This window comes from Canis lupus, chromosome 2 (assembly GCF_011100685.1).
Source record: "Canis lupus familiaris isolate Mischka breed German Shepherd chromosome 2, alternate assembly UU_Cfam_GSD_1.0, whole genome shotgun sequence".
NCBI classification, from domain to species: domain Eukaryota; kingdom Metazoa; phylum Chordata; class Mammalia; order Carnivora; family Canidae; genus Canis; species Canis lupus.
In genome coordinates, this window is record NC_049223.1 from 47204593 (window position 1) to 47228620 (window position 24028).

The following is a 24028-nucleotide window of genomic DNA, read 5'->3' on the forward strand; positions in this document are numbered from 1 at the left end:
GCTTTCCAGAGTTTGAAGCTGATGGTGGTTAGGAATGGCTAACAAGTAACTGCTTTTCGGTGAGAGCTAGGAAGCATTCCAGTGTAGTTTGCCATATAAGTAGTGTTCTCTTTGCTAGTGCCATGGAGAAAACAGCAATTCCTAGAGCCCCCTTGCAGCAAAATGATGTCAGGCACAGAGTTGGAAACTTCTGTGTAGCTCTAAGTGTACTATGTAAACCTAACGAATAATGAATCACATGTTAGGGATTACTTCTCACCTATCAGTTTGTCTTCCCTGGGCTTAAGGAGAATATGGTTTTACCACTTAAACCACTTCAGTGCCTTCCATTAACCCTTCTTTCCAGAAGTTTTATTATGGTTGGTTTCTGTCTCAGTACATATTAAGTGTTTTCAGTGTCCAGAGGAATAGATGTATTAAGTGTTTGATTTTACTGTTGGTAATGGTTCTTGTAGTAGAGAGGGAGCAGAGAGATTGAACCATCAAGAGACAGAAATTAGAATAGGCATGAATGAACTAGGAGCACTTTGATAGTGTTATTTATCACATAATTGTTACAAATACTTGTACAGATGGAATTTAACATGGTTTTTTACAAGATGTTCATGGAGGTGAGTTGTAGGGAAAAACCAGTGAGAAGGAATAGCATGAACCAAGACAGGGATGAATTTAGTGGGAGAAGGCTCTAAAGGGTTCAAATTCATTATCACCAATGTCATCTTCAAGATTTTCAGTCCAGTTTTACTTTCCTTTGTTGTTACTTCAGAGGAAGGAGAGTAAACATAGGATCTAGATTTGTCTTTTTTTTTTTCCATTTTAGTCCAGCTAGGAAGGATGACATAAATGTCAGCACTTCTTTATCAGGCACTGTGCTAAGCTCTTGATGCATGTATTATATTTTTATTCTTAATCCAGTGAAATAGGTATAATTATTAGCCCAAATTTTATAGCTGAGTAAACTGGACCTTAGAGAGACTAGAGAACTTGCCTGAGGTCACAGCAGCAGAGCAGGAATTTAATCACAGGTCAGTGACTTCAAAGACACAACCACCAAACTGGACTCCATCCTCACTTGCTTTAATTTGCCTTTCCGCTAATGGGGTCTCTGCTCAGGGCAGAGCGGGGGCAAGGTGAAGCTCACCTGGATGACAGTAAGCCCTGTAAAAGCTACAGGGCCTGGTCTGCCCACCCATGGTCCTGCAGGTCTAATTGTAGTAGTCAGCATAGCTTCCCTAGTCTAGTTGCTCATCTGGGTTTCTAAAGACTCTCTAACTTCAGTCTAAAAAAAAAAAAAAACACACACATTAATGTAGAAGAGCCAAATACATACGATTAAGAACTGTCATAATAAAGTTAAACTTAGCACAAAATAGGGATCCCTGGGTGGCGCAGTGGTTTGGCGCCTGCCTTTGGCCCAGGGCGTGATCCTGGAGACCCGAGATCAAGTCCCACGTCGGGCTCCCGGTGCATGGAGCCTGCTTCTCCCTCTGCCTGTGTCTCTGCCTCTCTCTCTCTCTGTGACAATCGTACATTTAAAAAAAAAAAAAAAACTTATCACAAAATACGTGTAGTACATACTGAATATGGGTTAGGGTCAAGTTTTCATTTCATTTTCCAGGTTCCTTTGCTAAGGAGCCAGCGAGACCCTTAGGTCAAGGTCTTTGTCCTGGCCTATACCAGGCCCTAATGATAACACAGTTGTCAACACGTTTATATCTATGGTCTGTAGCTCTGTAAGCCTCCTGCACTTGGGCTGGGTTGGGCTGGCCTCGCCTGCTCTGGAATGGGGTTGCACATTCCTGTTTCAGTCTGTGGTTTCTTCTTATTATTGAGAGCTCCCTCTAAATATGGAGGTTTTGTCTGTTGTATTGCTCAGGAGGCTTTGCTTCTGTCCAGCCGTGTTCTCAGGACGCCTGTCGTTGACTCCACCCTCATTACCTGGGCCTGTTTCTTTTGCTGTTGTATGGTCTTATTGCTTTCTGTCTCTTAAAACGAGACTTCTGTGTTCGTTGGTCAGAGGCCTTTGGGTTCAGCTCTACTGTAGGGATGGGAAGAGGGGTTTGTTCTCTGTTTCTTTAAGTAGGCAGAGTTCATTTCTAGTTAAGGATCAGAAGTTAACCAAAAGAGAGATTGCATATTTCTTTACTTCCTGTGCAGTATATCCTTCTCTTGAGTGCCACTGCTGGGGTTGAATTATCCATTCAGTACCCATTTATGGGAAAAAGTGGAAATAAAGAGAAAAAATGTTAAATATTAGCAGAAAGTGGTAGATTTGCAAGATTAAGAGATCTTTACAGACCATTTGATCCTATTATCTAACCAATTGGAGATTCCTAATGATAGTCATTCTCTTAGTTATTTAGGTGTACAATTGGATAATATGTAACAACACTTGGAGATTACCCCCTTGTGTATTTTTATCAAAACTTTATTCTAAATATAGATCACAGGGATTGGGTTGGAGTTAAGATGCCTTATGGCTCATTGTGTACTACATGTTAGTGTCCTATATTGTATATGTAGTATGCTGGTAGCATTATTTGTACCAAGAATGGATTTGGAATCCATTTTTTTCCATTCTTTTTTGTTATCTTTGTTTATAAAAGATGAGTCCACTGTGGACTCATTACTCATCATTACTACTGTGTAGTAATCCTCTTCTCACATTAGTGGCTACTAGGAGTGTCAGAGCATTGGTGTAAAGTATCCTTTTCTTCCTGCCAACAGTTTTAGAAAAGTTCTCTTCCTGTTTCCTAAGAGTTAGTATTGTACTTGCCCTCAAGAAACTGCCACCAAAGGGAAATGTGGTTGGGAGAGGGAGCGGTCTCCTTGCTAGATTGTGGATCTCTAGAGAGCACCATCACACTAGAGTGGTGGGAAGTGAGAGAGAGAGAATGAAGGAAGACAGGCTGGGGATAATTTCCTCTCACCATTTCTTACCCTAAAGTGGCAGCATACAAAAATTAACGAGGTCTGAGAAGCCTCATTTAAGCCATATGAGATTCCCAGGGGCTTCGTGGGGAATCGGAGATGCCAAGAGCTAGACTGAAAGAAGTGGAAGCTGAGGGAGGACCGAAGCAGCCACTTAGGCTGTTCTTTGTGTCATATGGAGCAAGGGGCTTTATAAATGTTTTTGTAGTTGATTCAAGCTTAGGTGGGTTAATGAGGGGGCAGGGGAACCCAGGAAAATGATTAATGGGTGTTTCCTAGACAGGGGGTGTTCAGCAGTGCCTCATAGAGCCCCTGAGGCAGGAGAGGGAGGAAGAGAGTGTGGAGAGGGAGGCAAGTCCTCTGAGTCCCAACAGAGTGACTTTCACCACTTGACACATAGGCTTTCTGTTAAGATTTCTCTAGAACAAAGGATTCTGAGATTAAAAATGCATTTTTGATTGTGACTATATTCAATAGGCTTTTAAGTAGCCACTCAGAGGTCTACTAAAGAATGACTTTTTTATTATTATAAATAATTTTCTCTTTTATTTTAAGGAGAAGGCAGGCGCTGGTAAATGATTTATAGCAGGTGAATTTTTGTGAGGCTGCTATAAGCTTATGTAACAATTGCATAACATTGTTTTATTAGTGTTTAAAAATTCCAGCTTGGAATGAGAATAGTATACTGTCTAGTAAAATACAGGTGCCTTCTACCATTAAATTGCTTGGATGAGTCATGACTGGGTTCTAGGCTATTTTTCTTAGGTTCTGATCTAGAAACAAATAACTGGGAGTAGTGATAGTAATTGTCTGAAATATGGCTAACTCACCCAACTCTCTGTGTTTCCTGTTGCAAAGATAGTCTTTGACATAGGAATTCAAATCTCTATGAATTTGAACTATGACCAGCTCTACCTTCTTGACCCTATGTGGTGCTTGTCAACCCCTTTTATTTTGGGGTATCTTAGTAAATTTCAAAATTTGCTTGGGCAAACCTAGAGGAGAGAGTAAGAATTCATCAATTAAGAATCAGACTTAGTTGTCAAACCACCTTTAAATGGCTTATTGGAAGCTACAGTCTCTCTTTGTGGATGAACATGGGCTGAGGAGGTTGGATGGGAGGACTGTAAACAGGGCATTTGAGTCGAATATAAGCTTGGAAATGGAGGAAAATCCTGTTAGGAGGAAGGCTTTCAAAATGTTGCCAAGACCACAAAAGTCTGACACCCGCCCCTCCCTGACAGACATTTAAAGATGACATTAGGGCAGCCCGGGTGGCCCAGTGGTTTAGCACCGCCTTCAGCCCAGGGCGTGATCCTGGAGACCTGGGATCGAGTCCCAATTCGGGCTCCCTGCATGGAGCCTGCTTCTCCCACTGCCTGTGTGTCTGCCTCTCTCTCTCCTCTCTGTGTATTCTCATGAATAAGTAAATAAACTATTAAAAAAAATAAAGATGACATTAATGTATTTAGGAACCTATTCACCATACATATTGAGCATACACAGAAGATGCTCTTTGCTAAACACTAGAGTCCTAAATAGACTAACTAGTCTGAGAGATTTTTTGTTTGTTTGTTTTGGAATCATTTAAACCATTCCCTTAGTAATCTTGTCAGTTGCTGTCTTTTCAGGGGCATTGGAACTAGTTCCAGAGCTATCCTTTTTCCATCCCTATATTAGTGTTCAATCTCACCCTCCTTTCCCTTATTGTCCATTAATTAGAATACTGAAATTGAAACTTTTTAAAGTTAGTGTTCCTGTACAGGTGGAAAATAATGTGCCTGGTATGTAGTTGGTCAGTAAGATATTTGTAAATAAAATAATAAATAATTGAAGTGTAATGTTAAACACCTATCTAGAAGCCTTAAGAAGTGAGTATTTTTGGTGTACTAAAAACAGTGTTTGAAAGGCTATAATCTTCACTGTGCCTTCAGTTTTCTTTTCCCCTTCTGGCTTGTCCCGCCTTCTCCACCCATGATGGATATTCATGGGTGCCTATGTATATCTAAATGCTTGCCTGGGCGCATGCACGCGTGCGTGCTCGTACACACACACACACACACACGCACACACACACACACACACAGAAATACAAACAGTTTAGAGTACAGAAGGGCAATGATTCCCCCTTGCCATCCATGCTGCAGGTAATCTATTGCATTAATCAGCCAGCCAGTGGGAAATGCATGGGGAGTGATTATACTATCATACACAATACAATCAGCATGAAGCACTTGTCAAGACCAATACATCAAAGTTTAATTCAGTAATAGAATGAATTAGAGCAAAATGAAACATTCTGTTCTCCAAGAAACTCAGCACCCTTCACAGATTCTTTCTCAACTCCATGGAAAAGTCAGTGCATTAAGAAACTGTTCTTATGAATACAATTACTGTTCTTTATGACCAAATACTGCAATCCTTTTTTTTCTCAGGATTCTTATACAACTGTAGTGCTAAAGTATATTCATCAGTATTCCATAATCATAACCATTAGTAAATATGATTATTTTTTGTTAGGGCTCCTGATGATCTTTTATCCTTAGTGTTCTCCATGGTTAAATGAAGGGCAGGTTGTTGTCCTACTTACCCATAAGTATGGCTGGTGGACAGTAGAGTATCTTAACAGAACAGCAGGTAAATTAACAATAACCTGCTGTTTACAGTGCCTTATGGTAAGCATTGTTTAGTTAGGAAACAAAATGAGAAAGGGAAAAGTAAAAAGCGGCCCAACACTGCCTAAGACAGCTGAAGAAATGAAGTTATATACTGTAGGACTTGTTTCAGAAAAATTTGAGGATAGATCTAATACATTTCATATTCACAGTCACCATTCTGTGTCAGTTTATAACATCTATTCAAATGTGAGACACCTAACCAAGCGTGCTTTCTCAAAGGGGCAAACAGATATAAACTCTCCTGGGCTATTTCAGTTTTCAGAGCCCTCAACTGGAATATAAAGAACAGGTTTATTGGAGTCAGATGGTCTTAAGTATGGATTCTGATTCTCATATTTGCCAACTGTGTGGCCCTGGACAGACCCTTATCTTAGAGAGAACCATAGTTTCCTTATCTCTAAGATGACTACAATGTGGATTCTTTTTTTTTTTTTTTTTTTTTTTTTAAAGATTTTATTTATTTGTTCATGAGAGAGACACAGAGAGAGAGAGAGAGGCAGAGACACAGGCAGAGGGAGAAGCAGGCCTCATGCAGGGAACCCGATGTGGGACTTCCCGGGTCTCCAGGATCACACCCTGGGCCAAAGGCAGACGCTCAACCGCCGAGCCACCCAGGCGTCCCTACAATGTGGATTCTTAAGTTCTTAAGGCCTAAAATAAGATGATGAGATAATGCATAACACTTTCTTTCTCATTCTACTAGTCTTTTGCCTATGTTGGGAAAGTGGGCCCAGGGGAAAGCTTATCAGAGAAAGACATCATGAAGACCTAAGGAGTCTTCAGGAATAGATTTATATAAACTTGGAGTGTTGGACAAATCATAAAAGTGTTCATGGAGGCGGCTTGGTGAAGCAGACAGTGCAGAGCCCACTGAAGGTGTGCTCTGCAGGTTCCCACGGTTCACATTCCTTCCCCTCACCGACACTGGCTGCCCTTCTTGTGTATCAAAATAAGAGGTCTGTCATTGTGGCTTACTCTCTTTCTGATTTTTTCTGTCTTTCCTCCCTCCCTCAGAAAGGAGGATGGTGAATGGTGGGAGTGCTGGCTCTGGTCATTCCCACAGAACCAGATTCCCAGTAAAGTTAGGCTATTTTTGGTGAATTTTGCATGTTGACCCGAAAGCACCGACAAATTGAATGGAACGGGAAGACTGCGTATTAGTTGAGGGCCACAGGTTTGCTGGAAGGGAACATTGTCCAGGATACCCATTAGGTGTTTTGGAATATCTGTGCTTTATTTTCTTTTTTGACAGCAAAAAAGATGGTTATTTCCTTCTGTCTTTTCACAGAGCCTGGTCAAATGATAATCAGTTCTGTGCCCTTCTGCTTATTGCCCTGCTTAACTTAAATGATCTCAAAAGTTTTCTCTATACAGTGTACCTGAGGCATTATTTTGAAATTTTCCCAGAAATGTTTTATTAGTGAATTAGGAACTAGCACACCAGATTTATTAAAGTAAGGAGAACATTTTCATGAGTTGAACTTATTTTTCAAACACGGGTGACTAACATATTAAGACTGAATTGTGCTGAGAACAATACTCTTAATTAGGGTCACAGTTTTTGTGTGGTCTGACCCAAGAAATTTTGTGACTGTAGTTGCTAGCACAACTAATTATACCAGTGATCTCCTATTTGTGACTGCAATTAGGCATTTCATGGCCTCTAAATAAGTATAATTAGTTAATTGGATCATGCATGAAATTCTAGCCTCTCATAATAGCCTCTGAGAACAAAAATAAATATGATAAATATTATGAATTGTTTTATAACTATGGAACCCTGGGAAATACCACAAGTGATTGTTCTGCTTCGTCTGTGACTATTTCATAAGAATAAACATGATGTTAAGAAGTAGGAATTAAGCTATGAAATAGTCTTCATTCTCTGCCTTTGAGACAGAGGGAAAAGGGAATCACTTTTTTCATTCTCACCATTAGAGCAGGTGCTGGTTGCCTTGCTTCTCAGCCTCCTACCCCTCACTTGCCACTGTGCCTGTGCTCTCTCCCTGTTAGCATTATACACACTGTGTCTTCTGGAAAATAGGGAGAAGAGCCACATCTGTCAAAAACTCCAAAGTGTCTTTTATGGAAAATGTGCACCTTTTGTTTTAATTACTGAAGTGATTTACATATTAACAAAAACCTGTGAAGTAAAAAGGACATGAAAAACAAGCATCACTGATGGGGTGGGGGGGGTGGGGGGCTTGGCACTAGAGAATGGCCAGCCGATTTATTCAGTCACAAATCCTAATGCTCCACACAGCAGTACGCCCTGCAGGCAAAGAGCAGACTCAGTCACACGCAAGAGCATTATCCTGGAAATGCTGATGCAACTCTATTCTAGCAGACCTTATAGTACATCATAGTTTCAGAGAAAAGATTTCTTCCACATTGAATAATCAGTCTTGAATTATAAGGTGAGCTTTTGATTGTTTACCTGTTGTTTTAATCTACAGTGAAATGACTTGTTTGCTGTGACTGTCAGTCTTAAAAAGTGTAATTTTCTTCGGTTTAATTAGGCTCTTTTTAAGTTTTTGCTGGAGATGCTTTCTTTACGTGGGAGAGACCTGTTCTAAGTACATACAGAATACAAGGTTAAATAAAAGTACAGGGTTTCTTAGCTGTGTCCCTTTGTATTATATTGCTAAAACATGAGGAATGGAATGATGATTCTGTCAAGAGACAGAAGTGACTAATCTTGGAATTTATATATGCACAGCTGCACATACGGATCCTAACGTACAGAAGTTCTTTTTGACCATATAGATAGGCAGAGGCTAGATACCTGAGTGTTGAGAATGTTGGTTTTTGGGGACTGTGAGTCTGGCTCCCATCACAATACCTTTCTTCTTTTCTCTGGACCTCAGTTTACTTTTCTGTACAGCGAGTTTTCGTGAGGTGAAATGTGATTGATTGTATGTGTAAAATACATAGTATAAGGTTAGTGTGAGATGAATATTCAATAAATGGCAGCATTTACTCTCAGGTGGATAAGTAAAGGTGCCATTCACTTTTAGAAGTATGTTCGCTAAACTAGATAGAGTGATTTGTACCCTAAAGACAGACATTTAAAAATTTTAAACGTAGACTCTAATTAGAAACCCAACATGTGTAACCTGATATTGTTAGGTTTTTCCTTGAAGGAATAAAAAATTAGCATACAAACCAGCACCTAATATTGCACTGTGTGTTGGGATACCTTTTATGTTGTTAAGTTTTCATGACTTTTTTGTTTTTGGCTTTATTCTTTTTGGCAGCTCTTCTCATGTGTTCAGTGGCTTATCTGGGTCTGGTTAGCTTAACTAACAACATTCTCATGCTCATTACTATTTACTTTAATGGTTAGTATTTACTTAATACTCATAAGTACTTACTTTAGTTTTCCATTTTGTAATCTAGCAGATTTATAATTTTTCTTGGTAATTGTAGTAGATTAAAGATGGCCACACATCCTTTGCTACTCCCTTTGTTTAGACTTGGGGTCTTTGTTTTTTCATCTTGTCAATTTTTTTTTTTTAAGATTTATTTATTCAGACAGGGGGGGAGAGAGAGAGAGAGAGAGAGAGAGAGAGAGAGAGAGAGAGAGAGGCAGAGACACAGGCAGAGGGAGAAGCAGGCTCCATGCCAGGAGCCCGACGTGGGACTCAATCCTGGGACTCCAGGATTGCCCCTGGGCCAAGGGCAGGCGCCAAACCGCTGAGCCACCCAGGGATTCCCCTCATCTTGTCAATTTTTAAAAAATGTTTGACCAACAGAACATGGCACAATAGATGCTAGGCCAGTTTCTGGGCCCAGGCATTAAATGACTAGACTAGCAGGTTCACTTCCTGTCTTGTGGAAGGTTTTTATCTGAGTTTCCCTGTAAGTGGTCTGGCTGTCCTGAAGCTACCAAGCTCTGAGAAAGCCCATACTGTCCCTCTGGAGGGGCCGTGTTGAGGCAGGGAGAAAGTTAAGAGGAGAGCTTCTCCCCTGCAGAATCATGGGATCCAGTGATACATTCTGTATTAAAGCCAGTAAATTTAGGGTAGATTTTAACATAGGTCATAGATAACCAGAATAGTGGTTATCTATCTGATAATACTTCATTCATGCTTCTCGTGGTTATTTATTTTTCCAAATGCTAAATTTCTCTTAGAGTATAGGATGTAACAATGTGTGAAAATGAAGTTCTGTTTTTCAGTTTTTCTCTAATGTTGGATTGAGTTAGATATTTGTCCAAATTGAATGGTTATTAATAAACAATGTAGCATGATCTTGCATATTCTGCAGCTCCATTTTTTTTAAAAATAGGTTCCACGTGCTTCATGGAGCACAACACAGGACTTGAACTTGTGACCTTGAGATCAAGAGTAGAACGCTTAACCAACGGAGTCACCCAAGCACCCCTGCATCTCCCATTTTTAATGATTTTTTTTTTTTTTAAACAGTAGTTCTTCCTTACCTTCATGTTCTCATTATACCAAATTTCACCTGGTTTGACTTCAGGGTTTTTTTTCTCCGATAAAAAGAACTTGAGATCAGGTAACTTAATTTTGTGTTCCTGTGGAAGACTGCGGAACCCTAGGCATTGAAAATATAAAAGGAAGGCAGAGTGGATGGGGTGGTAGCTAGAAGTTTTGACAGAGATGCTAAGGAAGAGTTGCTAAAAGGAACAGTATGCACAGGCTTCAGCACCACACTCTTTGTCCATCCCCTGGCATGAAGTTCCTGTGGGCAGCAAAAATGGAGGGATAGGGATGAGTTTGAAAAATGCCACCTTTGTGACAGTAGATGAGGACAAAATTACCCAAAGCATCTCAGACTTCTAAGTGGCCTTGTGGGCCCCCTTGGGGCCTGGCAGGCTGGAGAGAAAATGCCTACCGGGAAACAAAACATTTAAAAGCTGATTGTTGAAACCAAGGGAAAAGGAGAAACTAAAAGAGGTTTCCTGCTAAAATCACACAGCAAGTGGACATTAATTTACAGGAACCCATTATTACTAACTTAAGCATTTAATGTCACTGATATTTTGCTTAATTTAATATGTTTTCTTAATTGGTTTATTAAATATAAAATACTTGTAAGGGTATTCACAGAATCACTTGCAATCTGAGCCCTCCAGTCCTGTTCTACCCTTTGAGTCTACATGTACTCAATTTCAAAGTCCTCTACACAGAGGTTTGCTGGGAGTGTACCTTTTGGATCTGAGTAAACTCTGCAGTTTTCAAACAGCTATCTGTATGTATAATCTTAAGTCTAAACAGCCCTACGAGGTAGGTAGGAATTATCATCCCTATTGTTTAAATAGAGAACTGCCACCTCAGAGACACTAAGTGGGCTAGCCTGGGGCATATCTTGTCCTTTCCAGATCAGAGCTAGTTGATCAAACATTCCTTCCAGTTGGAAATGTAAAACAGTGGGTATGTGAGGTGGGGCAAAGTGGTAACGGCTTTGTACACCTAAATGTTTGAGGGAAAAGATAGTCTCTCGGGGCATGTAGAATTCATTAATTCTTGTTACTCCCATTTTCTGGGAATATGGGGTGCTTGTCCACTGACACTGTTACTGGAGAAGTGCAGAAGTAACCAAAAAGGCCTTTGTGGTGATTTGCCTTCTGCCTCAGTGTGAGTCTGCCCACATTCGCTCACTCTTTGGTCAGTTATAGGATGTGAACAGGTTTAAGACTACTGAGTGGATTGGAACTGTTTGCCTTGTGCCAAAGAATGCTTTTTTTTCCCCCATCTTTTTCTTCTTCTCAGGGAAGTTGCCTTTCTAGTTTTGGTGTACTTTGGCTTGTATGTTGTTACAGGGCATCTTTTTGATAGAAATCACGGTGTGCAGATTAGGTGGTAGAGTGGAAAGAAGAGTAAAGAGCGTGCTGGATGGTGGAGAAAAAGCTGGACCAGAGCTGAAATGTGATGTGGATAATTCAGAAACTGAATGATGCACACACCAGTGATTTGATAATTGCCTTTATACACTTTGAGGTATTGAAGCTAGGAAAGCAATTTAAAAGTATTGAATTTGTTTCATTGTAATTCATAGCAAATAATTAAGTGTCCTTTGTGAAAGAACCAGTAATACCTTTATAGATGTCAGGTCCTCTGGTAAGTGCTAGAAAGGCTGAGTTCTCCCTAAGTTCTGTATAGTATTTTTGGTTGAGTCCTTACAAGGGTTAATATTTCTGACGGACAGCAGAATGAAGTGTTTAATTATCAAAGAGCTTTATTTTTAAAACTACAAATGTTTCAGGCATGTGTTGGAGGGAAAGAAAATAAATGCCCAAAGTGGGACTCTGAATTAATAAAATTTGGAGAATGACTTACTCAATTTGGTTAATTTGGTTATTAAGGCTAATTACAGCTTTTGTAGTGGTGACTGTTAAGATAAAAGACCATATCTATTATAGCTCTGAACTTGAATCTAACATTAAGAACATCCTTTCAGGATGAAACCTCTCTTTGGGGAGGTGAGCAATAAAAGAATGTTATAGGCAAATTAATAAAGGCTTGGCTTTAAAAATTCTTTTCATTCTACAAAATGGAGATTTTCTAATTAGAGAAATGTAAGCATGAAAATCTAGGATGGATCTCTTTTTTCCTCAAATCATAGAAATCATTATTTAAAGTTTCCAAGAATATTTAGGATTTTGCTTTTAAGGACTATAATCTCTATTTGATTTTTTTTCCTCATCTTTTCCCTTCCCTTCCCTTCCTGTCCCTTCTTTGATTTTTTTTCATGAGAGGGAGGGGAGGGAGGAGAGGGCAGGAGAGGAGGGAGAGGAGAGCGGGAGGAGAGGAGAGAGGAAGAGAGGCCTCTCTAGCGAGTCCTTCGGGTGGGGGGGGAAGGGAAGGGAAGGGGGAAGGGGAAGGGAGGAAGGGAGCGACTTCTGGAAGGGGGGGGGGGGGAGGGGGGAGGGGGAAGGGACGGGGGGGCAGGGGACTTCCTTTGGGGGCCTTCCCTTTTTCCTTTCCTTTTTCCTTTTCACTTTTCCCCTTTCCTTTCCTTCTTTTCCTTCCTTTCCTTTTTCCTTTTTCCTTTTTCCTTTTTCCTTTTTCCTTTTTCCTTTTTCCCCCTTTCCTTTCCTTTCCTTTCCTTTTTCCTTTTTCCTTTTTCCTTTTTTCCTTTTTCCCTTTCCTTTCCTTTCCTTTCCTTTCCTTTCCTTTCCTTTCCTTTCCTTTCCTTTCCTTCTTCTTTCCTTCTTCTTTCCTTTCCTTCTTCTTTCTTAGAAAGGGAGAGAGAGACAGCAGAAGGGAGATGGGGACGGGGAGCTTTAAGCAGGCTCCATGCCCAGTGTGGATCCCAATGCTGGGCTTGCTCTCAGGACCCGGGGATCATGACCTGATAATGAAGCTACTAGTCACAGCACATCTTGCAGGGCAACCTCTTGATTTTAGTTTTGTCTGATAAAGTATTCATTTAAGATTAGTAGAAATATACGATTAAAAACATCTTAGAAGAGAAACAGAAAATGTTCTTTTTTAAAAAGATTATTTATTAGAGAGTGAGAAATAAAGTGGGGGGAGGGTCAGAGAGAAAGGGAAAGAGTCTTAAGCAGAGTACATACACACTGACTCAGGGCTCCATTTCATGACCCTGAGCTAAAACCAAGAGTTGGACACTTAACTGCACCACCCAGGTGCCTTTGAAGTATTCTTAATTTTTAAGCATTAACTGTTGGCTATTATGATTTTACTTTTTAAAAAGATAATTTGATGATTTGGAAATTTTTTTAGTTCAGTGTAGCCTCTTAAGTATCAATGGCAATTTTTGATCCAATGTATAGCTTTTATTTAATTACTTGTATGTAACTTTTTTCATGTTAGGGTAACCATCCACAACCTAAAACATGGTAAAGTTATATCCCATTTTCTAATGGGATTCCATGGAAAAGGCTATTAATTTCAGGTTCTTTAGGAACCATTTGGATTTGTCCCTTGCTTTGCAACAGTGTGTGGTCATGTTTCATTTGAAGCTCATTTTCCTGTTTCTGGGCATAGGAAAGGCCTAGGATTAATAAGGTGGTCATTTATGCAATGTCCTTTGGCTTGTTAGAGGATTTCTGTAGAAAGAATACTCGCTTAAATCTTTGGAGTACCAGTAGACAGTATTGTTTGATACAGATATTATGTAGCAGCAGTTTGCTTTAGACTTTACATACAGTAAGATTCTTACTGTACTGTAAAATATTGCTATAAATAATATAAAAATACATACACTTGTGGTTCTTGGATCATCATGGAGAGCAGGCTTGCCATTGCAGCATCCAGATAGGGCCCCAGGGATATTCAAAAATGGTATTATAGTGCTGCAGTGTTCAATAAACTGTGGGGTTAATGTAAGATGATACAATATGTGAAAATGATGGTGTAAAAGAAGCCATAAGAAGACTTCCTAAGAATCTTTATAATGATAGGATGATTTACATTAAGAGAGCACTGCAACTGACCATGAGGCAGCAGGTTTTCCCTAACGAGCAATGGACAGAATGTGAGGATAAATTCTACCTTGAATGATACCTGAAAGAGGTTAGGTGGGAAAAAGGAGAGAGCAAAAAATGAGCAAAGAAAGAATCATGTTTAAAAAAAAAAGAATCGTGTAGTTGAAATCTCTGGTTTCACCTGTCCTCAGAGTATTTTTATAAAGTTGGTTAAACCTGAAATGAACAACTAGAGAACTCTTTGAACTGGACAGCCCGGGTGGCTCAGTGGTTTAGTGCCACCTTCAGCCCAGGGTGTGACCCTGGAGACGGGATCGAGTCCCACATCAGGCTCTCCGCATGGAGCCTGCTTCTCCCTCTGCCTGTGTCTCTGCCTCTCTCTCTCTGTCTCTTGTGAATAAATAAATAAAATATTTAAAAAAAGAACTCTTTGAACTGTGAATGTATTACTTTAAATAAATGTCTATTATAATTATTAAAAATACATATTGTCTAAATATTTTGCTGTACAGTTTTGAGTTTGGACAAATGAATAGATTCCTGTAACAATAACTGCAATCAACATATGAAACAGTTACATCACCTCCAAAAATTCCCTCATACTGTCCCTGTGTGTCATTTCCATTGCTAACCCTTAATCCCTTGCATTGGTTATCAGTCCCTTAGGTTTTACCTTTTCTAAAATGTCCTATAAGTAATGAGAGTGTATGTATGTATACCTATACATATTCTTTTGATTCTGGTTTCCTTCATTTAGTATAATCCATTTGAGATGTTATGTGTACATCAGGGATTTGTTTCTTATTGCTGAGTAGTTATAAGTTGTACCAATGTGCCAATTTATCTGTCCATCAGTTGAAAGACATTCAGATTGTTTCCAGTCTTCTGCATTTATGAATAAAGCTGCTGTAGAGGCACCTTAACTCAGTTATGTGTCTAACTCTTGATTACGGCTCAGGTCATGATCTCAGGGTCCCGAGATTGGGGCCTTGCATCAGGCTCCATGCTGGGTGTGGAGCCTGCTTAAAGATTCTCTCTCTCCCAGTGTGATGTTGAATACTAGAGGTAAGAGCAGACATCTTTGCCTTGTTTAGATTTCAGGAAAAACGTTCAGTCTTTTTCAATTATGATGTTAATGTAGGATTTCTTTCACAGATGCCTTTATCAGGCTAAGTGATCTTCTGTTTTGCTGCGAGTTTTATTTATTATGAAGTAAAGTTGAATTTTGTCATTTACTTTTTCTGTTGAAGAAAATTAAAATTACTTTTTCTGCATCTGTTGAAATGGTCATGTTTTTGATTTTTTCCTTAATCTGTTAATATAGTGATTTACACTGATTGATTTTTTTTTTTTTAAATGTCAAACCAACCTTGCTTTCCTGGGAAAAACTGTACTTAGTTGTGGTTTATTTTCCTTTTTGTATATTTCTTAATTATATTGTCTAATATTTTGTTGAGGTGTTTTACTCCTATGTTCATGAGGGATATTGATTTGTATTTATTGTAATATCTTTGGTTTTGGTATCAAGGTAGTGTTGGCCTCTTAAAATAAGTTGGAAGCCATTCCTTTCTCTGTTTGCAGGAGGATATTGTGTAGAATTGGTATTCTTTCTTAAATGTTTGGTAGAATTTTCCAGGGAAACCTCTGAACCTGCATTGTTAGAGATTTTTAATTACAGATTTAATTTCTTTAATAAATTTATTACTATTCAAGTTATTGCTTCTTGAGTGAACTTTGATGATTTTTGATTTTTTTAAGGAATTGATTTCTTTTATCCAGTTAGTAGAATTTATAGGCATAAAGTTGTTCATAGAATTCCATTATGAGCCTTTTAATGCCTCTCTGGGACCTATTATGATGTGCCCTCTTTTATTCCTGATACTGATAGTTTGTCTTTCTTTTTATTCTGATTGTAGCTTTATTGATTTTATTAATCTTTTTAAAGAACCAACTTTTGGTTTCATAGAATTTGAGGGGTGGGCAGTGTTCAATTCAAGTTATATCCTTCCTTCTATTTGCAGGCTTTGATTTCTCCTTCTCTTTCTAGTTTCTTAAGGTAGATATCTAGATTAGTGCTATGAGTCTTTTCTTCCTTTCCAGTATAAGTATTTAATACTCTACATTTCCCTCTGAACTCTTTTTAGCTATAGATCACAATTTTTGATGTATTTTATTTGTAATTTAATTCAGTACAGATTTTTCTTATCGCTTCCTCTTTTAGTCATGAGTTATTTATAAGTGTTATTTATTTTCTGTTACTGATTTCTGGTTTAATTCTGTCATATTAGAGAATATACCTTGCATGACTTCAGTTCTTTCAAATTTGTCAAAGTTTGTTTCATGGCCTAGAATGCAGGCTATCTTGGTGAATGTTCTTTGTGCATTTTAAAAAGAGTAGTATTTTGTTTTATTTTTTCTAGTAATGGTAGGTGAAATATTCTATAAACATCAGTGAAGCTAAATTGGTTGATAGTGTTTAGTTATTCTTCATCCTTGTTAATTTTCTTTGTACTTGTTTTATTAGTTATTGAAAAGGAGTATTAAAGTTTCTAAATATAAATATGAATTTGTCTATTTCTCCATTAAGCTAAATACTTTATATATTTTGAAGTCTTAATGTTAGGTTTAGCTTTACTCATGTAGGATTCTCATGTGTTTTTGGAGAACTGACCCTTTTATCCTATTATGTCTCACCTTATCTGAAATAAATATTCCTTGTTCACAAGTCTACTTTGTCTGATATTAATATTGCTACTTCAGCTTTATTTTGTAAGTGTTTGCATAGTATATCTTTTTTCCATCCTTTTCCATCTAATCCATCTATATCCTTATATTTAAAGTAGCTCGCTTATAGCATAGAGTTGGGTCTTGCTTTTTAATCTGATTTTACCATCTTTTTAAATTTCTGTGTTTAGACCATTTACATTTAATATGGTTATTGATGTAGTTGAATTTAACTCTACCATTTAATTACTTGTTTTCTGTTTATCCCCTTTTTTTCCTTTGTTCCTTTAATGCTTTCTCTTCTTTGCATTGTTCTAGCTTTTTTTAGTATTTTATTTAATCTATTGTCTTTTGTAGGGATCCCTGGGTGGCGCAGCGGTTTAGCGCCTGACTTTGGCCCAGGGCGCGATCCTGGAGACCCGGGATCAAATCCCACGTCAGGCTCCCGGTGCATGGAGCCTGCTTCTCCCTCTGCCTATGTCTCTGCCTCTCTCTCTCTCTCTGTGACTATCATAAATAAATAAATTAATTAATTAATTAAAAAAAAACTTTTATTGTCTTTTGTATTTGTATCTCTTTGTATCATTTTAATGGTTTTAGTATTAAACATACATAACTTTAACCAGTCTACTTTGAGTTGATATTTTCCCACTTTAAATAGAATGTAGAGTCTAAAATCTTATAGGTCCTTTTACTCTCCCTTCTTTATGTTACAGTTTTTATGTGTATTACATCTACATACATTTAAAATGCCACAAGGCAATGTTCAAATTGCTATTTTCAATAGTCATATTTATTTTAAATAACTTAAAAGGACAGAAACATTTTGTTATACGTAGTCAGGTATTTATCATTTCTATTGCTCTTCTTTTATTCCTATGTTTCCCAGTTTCCCTGTGGTATTATTTTTCTTTAGCATGCAGAACTACCTTTAGCATTTCTTCTAGAACAGATCTCTTTGGCAACAAATACTTTACTTTTCCCTGATGTGAGAACCCTTTATTTCACCATCAATCCTGAGCAATATTTTTGCTGGATATAGAATTTTGTGTTGACACTTCAGTTTCTTTCAACACTTTGAAAATATTGTTCCAGTGTCCTCTGTTGTCTGTGATTTGTGAGGAGAAATATCGAATTATTTGAGTCATTCTATGTATGATTTTTTTTATTATTTGCTTTCAAGATTTTGTTACTCTATCTTTGGTTTTCAGTGCTTTGATTATGAGATTTTGGGGCATGGCTTTCTTTTTTGCGGGGAGGCATGGCTTTCTTTGAATTTACCCTTTTTGTGGTTGGCTGAACTGCTTCTATAAAATTCATATATTTTTCCAAATTTGAAAATTTCAGTCATTATTTCTTCCACATTTTTCTGTATCTATGCCTCATCTCCTGGGACTCTACTGACACAAATGTTATACCTTTTGATAATTTCCCACTTGTCTTTAAGGTTTTCTTTGTTAAGATGAGACCATTATTATATTCACATTCACTAACTTTTCCCTTTCTCATATCCCTTTTGCCACCGATATCCCATCTAGTGAATTTCTTATTTCAGACATTTTTTTTTTCAGTTCTAAAGTTTCCATTTAGTTCTTTTTATAGTTTGTGTTTTACTCCTTTCATTAGTGTTTACCTTCATCTCATGGAGCATAGTTAAAATAAAGTTTCTGATTTATAATTCTAACATCTGGTTCATTTTAGTTGGCATCTGTTGATTGTTTTCTTCCTTTGAGAATTGATCACATTTCCCTGTTTCTTTGTAAGCCAAGTACTTTTGGATCCTTGACATTTTGAATACTGTGCTGTGAAAGTCTGGGTCTTTTTTTTTTTTTTTTTCAAAGATTTTATTTATTTGAGAGAGAGAGCTACCAAAGAGACAGAGAGGAGTGGCTGGGGTAAGGGGGAGAGGGAGAAGCGGGCTTCCCACTGAGCAGGGAGCCCCACTTGGAACTCTATCCCAGGATCCTGGGATCATGAACCTAACTGAAGGCATACATTTAACTGACTGAGTCACCCAGGCACCCCCTGAAAGTCTGGATCTTATTAAAATCCTCTGGAGAATTGTTTTGTTTTGTTTTTTAAAGATTTTATTTATTCATGTACTAGAGACACACAGAGAGAGCAGAGACACACACAGGCAGAGGGATAACTAGGCTCCATGCAGGGAGCCCGATGTGGGACTCAATCCCAGAACCCCAGGATCATGCCCTGAGAGGGAGGCAGCCGCTCAACCGCTGAGCCACCCAGGCGTCCCTTGTTATTGTTTTTAAAGCATACAATCAACAACTGGGGTAGATTAAGACCATGAGTTCTGTTTCACCTTCTTTGGATGACGATATCCATAGTTTTCAAAGCTTTGGCTCTGCTGCTGCCTTTGGTCTTTCTGGTCCACAGGACTTGGGCCTGTTGATAGATAGTATTTAGGGATCTACCTCTCCAACTCCTGAGTAGGAGGAGGGCCCCTTTTCTCAGTTTTCTCACCAACTAGATGAGATTTCTCTTAAGTTTTTGTTGTATGTGCCCTCTACAGAGTTTTCCTAATGGCACTAATCTTCTGTCCAAGCCAGGAGACAAAAGACGGGGGAAAAGTAACAGGAAATCAGCCTGATATAGCTTACTTCTTAAACTTTTATTTCTCCAGTCTGCTTGCCTTTATTTACTTTGTAGAGTACTTAGATTGCTGCTTTTTGTATTCATGGGGAGAGAGAAATTTAGTGGGTTTATTTCATTTTAACTGACCACATTTTGTTTTTAATTGGCATTTTAAAATAAAGAAATGTAATTTTTAAATATCTGTGGCTTAAGTCAGTTGTGGCAATTTTTATTTTCTATTGGTAAAAGTTACTTGATCCTTAAAACGTCAGATTCTATAATAGAAGAATTTTATAATTGCTAATTTTATTTATAATTGCTAATTTTATTGCTGGTTTTATTAAGTTTTTAATTTAATTTAATTTTTTAAAAGATTTTATTTATTCATGAGAGACACAGAAAGAGGGAGAGAAGCAGAGACACAGGCAGAGGGAGAAGCAGGCGCCATGCAAGGAGCCTTATGTGGGACTTGATCCTGGGTCTCCAGGATCATGCCCTGGGCCAAAGGCAGGCGCTAAACTGCTGAGCCACCCAGGGATCCTAAGTTTTTAATTTTAATTCCAACATAGTTAACATACAGTGTTATGTTAGTTTCAGATGTACAATATGGTGATTCAACAATTCTGTACATTACTCAGCGCCCATCATTGTAAGTGTACTCTTTAATCCCCATCATTGTTTTATCCATCTTCCAACCTACCTCCCCGCTGGTAACCAATCAGTTTATTCTTTATAGTTAAGAATCTGTTTTTAAGTTTCTTCCTCCCCTTTTTTCCTTTGTTTTGTTTCTTAAATTGCACACATTAGTGAAATCATAAGGTTAAATACCTTATACTGTCTTTCTCTGACTGACTTAATTTCACTTAGCATTTATAATGTCTAGCTCCATCTGTATTGTTGCAAATGGCAATATTTCATTTTTATGGCTGAATAGTATTCCACTGTGTGTGTAAGTGTGTGTGTCCGTCAGTACACGCCACATCTTTATTCATTGATCTATTGATGGATACTTGGGAAGCTTGTTAATTTTAAATGTGGAAGAATGTAAAGCATCTCTTTTGGACAGAACAAACTGTTCATTTCTGTCTTTGTTTTTCACTTGGCTAACACAGTTGATTAAAATAGACACAGATACACGTACCTTTTCAAAGAAAAAGTTTTGTGAATGGGTCTGAAATACCAGAAATTAATAAAGTAAAACTTGAAATTTTAGGACTTGTGAAATAATTGTTTGAATTAGCTATCTCTTTGAAGAATGTAGAAAGGAATGATAATTTTTATCAGTACTTTATTCAAATTATGAGCTATACTATTTTTTTTTGAGCTATACTATCTAAATTCATTATAGCTTTTCCTTTGAAAAACAAGTGAAATTTTGATTGTTTCATGATTTCATTCACATAAAGACATAAATTTACTGATTTCACTTATAAGATCAGTTTCTGGTTAAATCATTTAGAGAAATATGTTTAAGTGAATTTTGGTTTGAAAAGATTTATTGATATATAAATATGCAAATTATTTGATATGCAGATATGCATACGAATTTAAAGACATACTAAAGTTTGGAAAGCTTATAAGAAGACTAGGAAACTATTTGTGTCCATTGTATACCTTTATGATTTTATTGTAAAAATGTAAGTTTAGTTTTTGCATTGAAGAACCATTTAGAGTGGTTTGTTGCAGCTTTCATATATAAATATATAAAACCTGTTTGTACATTAAAGTGGCAAATTGGACTGTAGGGTTGTATTCTTTATTGACATTTTTGTTCAAAATGTCACATAAGTAGGGAGATGATTATAGTTGGCCTTTGAAATATCTTTCATCTTTATGTGCAACAGTGTTTGGATCTTTGGTTGAAATTTGGACTCTGTGGTCCTTCCATCAAACTCTGTATGAGATTTATGGCTTGAATTAAATAAGGAGAGAATTGAGTTGTAAAAATGATAGACCTGGGTCCATTCTGAAAGCATTTAAAATGTATCATTAAGTTATTAGAATTGGAAATTTTTCTAATTTTTGAAATTGACTTCCCTCCTCCCTTTAAATTAGGTGCTCTGTGGATGTGTATAGTTTTAAACCCCCACTGCAAATTGGAGCAGAAGGCCAGTTGGCTAAAACAGCTGAAAAAGTGGAACAGTGTTGATGTCTGTCCATGGGAAGATGGAAATCATGGCAGTGAATTACCCAACTTAACCAATGCTTTGCCTCAGGGTGCAAATGCCAACCAAGGTGAGACTGCAGTAATATTCTGCCCACTTTGTAGTTGCTTAATTGTAGATATATGCCTATAATAATAACTTATATGTAGGAAAATTATTTTGCCCACTAGAACTTAGTACAATTTAAGGACTTGATGTTTTGAATATGAACGTATGTATTTTTAATTTTTACCTGATCCTTTGTGTGTGTGTTTTCATATTAGGATACAGATGGATATTATACTTTTATGTATTAGTATGTGTCAAAATTCCCTATTAATTATTTACTTTGGGAAATAATGTAAAAAGTCATGGAATAGGGTGGTAATATATTACCTTGTAAAAAAAATAAATATCGAGAGGCTTGAAAACTGTGTGTTTTTATCGCTGTTGGTGCAACCCAATTTGTATTTGAGTTACTGTGTAATTTGATCAGTTAAAAATTGTTAGTTTTAAAATAAAGCAAGTAAATGTTTATGACTGTGCTGGAGGGGCATGGGATGCTGTTGGCTTTTGGAGTAGGAAAATTCTTTATTGTAAAGGATTGTTCAGCATACTTGTTCCCACCTACTATAAGCTAGTAGTGCTCGCCAGTCTTGGGGACAGCTGAGAGATGCTCTCAGACATTTCCATATGTCCTCTTATGCTGTTTTTCTCCAGCTTCTCCTTTTCTGTTGGGCCTACCTATTTAGCTCAAGTTCTTCTCATCTTCAAAAAAAACCAAATCTTTCCTTGGCCTCATTTTCCTTTCCAGCTACTATACTATTTTATCCTCTCTTTCAGAACCAAGTCCTTAAGGAACTTAAGTCTTACAAATAAAATTTTCATTCACTTTTTCATGTCATTATTTATGTGTCTTTGTACTTTTTGGGGTTCAGGGGGAAGGATGCTGTGGGGGATTTGACCGACTTGAACGTTGTGATCCATGTAAGGTGGGAGTTACATTACACTGAAAGGATCCAGAACAGAGATTTTCATTCTGTATAGGCTGGCCCTGTATGGAGTTGGTATTACTAGAGTGAGTCGGACATTGTGTTGAGTATGAATGTTAGAATAGTGTTTTCAATCCCTACAAAGAAAGAAAATGAGATGTATTACTCCACAGGGATTTGTCTAATCAAAAAGAAGTTTTAGGACTTGGAAAAGTTGATTATCTGGCCTTGCTTTGTCTGGAAATATATGTCTTGGGAATTTAGTATTTTTATTGCCCGTGATCATTTTGTTTAATAATTTCGAAGAAAATTAGTTTATCCCAGTTTTCTTCCAGAAGCTTAGGATTTTCAAGTTCAACAATTCAACATTTATTTTCTTCCATTGCTAGGAAAGTGTTTCCCTATACATAGGTAATTACTTTAATCTCCTTTTCCTTAACTATATTTGGAAGTTTCACTCCCACCTGCTTTTTGGTACTGCCATCCTAACATTTTACAGTTTATTTTACTTTGCATCTGGTCACTTTCCCTTTGATTAAACATAAATATTCCATAGGCTTTGGAGAGCCTTTAAGAAAGTGGTCTAGACTCCAGATGAAACAGGTTATTTTGTGTATGGTTTGGTCTAAGCATAGAAGTCAAAATCCATTCTAAGGGCAACATTTCTCACTGTTGGGCCTGAAGGCACCAGGGTTCCTGTCTTTAGCAGAATATCCACATCCTCCAGCAGAAGAGATATCTCTACAGAGGGACTCTGATGTTTAGCCTGCAGTACTTCTGCTGGAGTACTGAGTAGGCTTGGTAGGGGAGAGTCTGCGGTAGCCAGCAGAGCCCAGCTGCCACACATTGCAGCTGGGTAGAGTGTGTACATGACGTAGGCCGTGGGCAGAATTGGTTGTGTTGGCACATTGGAGTGAATATTTAGGGGGAATCAGGCCTTGTCTTTGCTAAGGTTATTTGTTAGAGTTAATTAACAACAACAGCAACATTAAAATCTACACTCTGAAAGAGTAGGGTTTTTTTTACATATGCCAGAATGATAGCCAATTTTTTTATTTTAATTTTTTGATAAAAGAGCTATTAGTTTCTCCCTTTTTATATTTCTGAATTTCCCAAATTTTCTTTTATCAGCATGTATTAATATTATACCTACTTTATTCAAGATTTTAAAAATAAATTTGTATATGTATCATTTTGAAAATTTGGGGTTTTTTTCCATCTTGATGCAAAAGTCTCCAAAAAAATTTTCATTTTTCATCTTGTTGCAAAAATTAAAAAAACCCACAAACCTACAAACATGTAAAAAAAATTGACTATAATTTCAATGCTAATCAAATTTTGTGTATCTTCGTTAATCATTGTCTATGTACATGATCTTTATTTCCCATGTTATTAGAGACTATATCTTACATTTTCATTTAGTTATTATTTCATTAGTATTTAGCCTTGTTTTCTTTTTTTTTTTTCTATTCAGAGGAGCTAGAATACTTAGCCTTTTTTGTTGTTGTTAGAATTGGTTTTATTGATCTTATGTAGCTAACCACCATT

General features: G+C 37.4%; 1 protein-coding gene and 1 pseudogene across 1 annotated transcript in view; both read left to right on the forward strand.

Moving 5' to 3' along the window:
- The window catches only part of ZSWIM6 (zinc finger SWIM-type containing 6), a 194087-nt gene that overhangs the window by 148180 nt on the left and 21879 nt on the right, over positions 1-24028 (forward strand). The window contains exon 5 of the mRNA XM_038530694.1: positions 21400-21579. Coding sequence (XP_038386622.1) covers positions 21400-21579 — 180 coding nt within the window. The remainder of the gene's footprint in view (positions 1-21399; positions 21580-24028) is intronic.
- On the forward strand, positions 13232-14152 carry LOC102151996 (annotated as a pseudogene).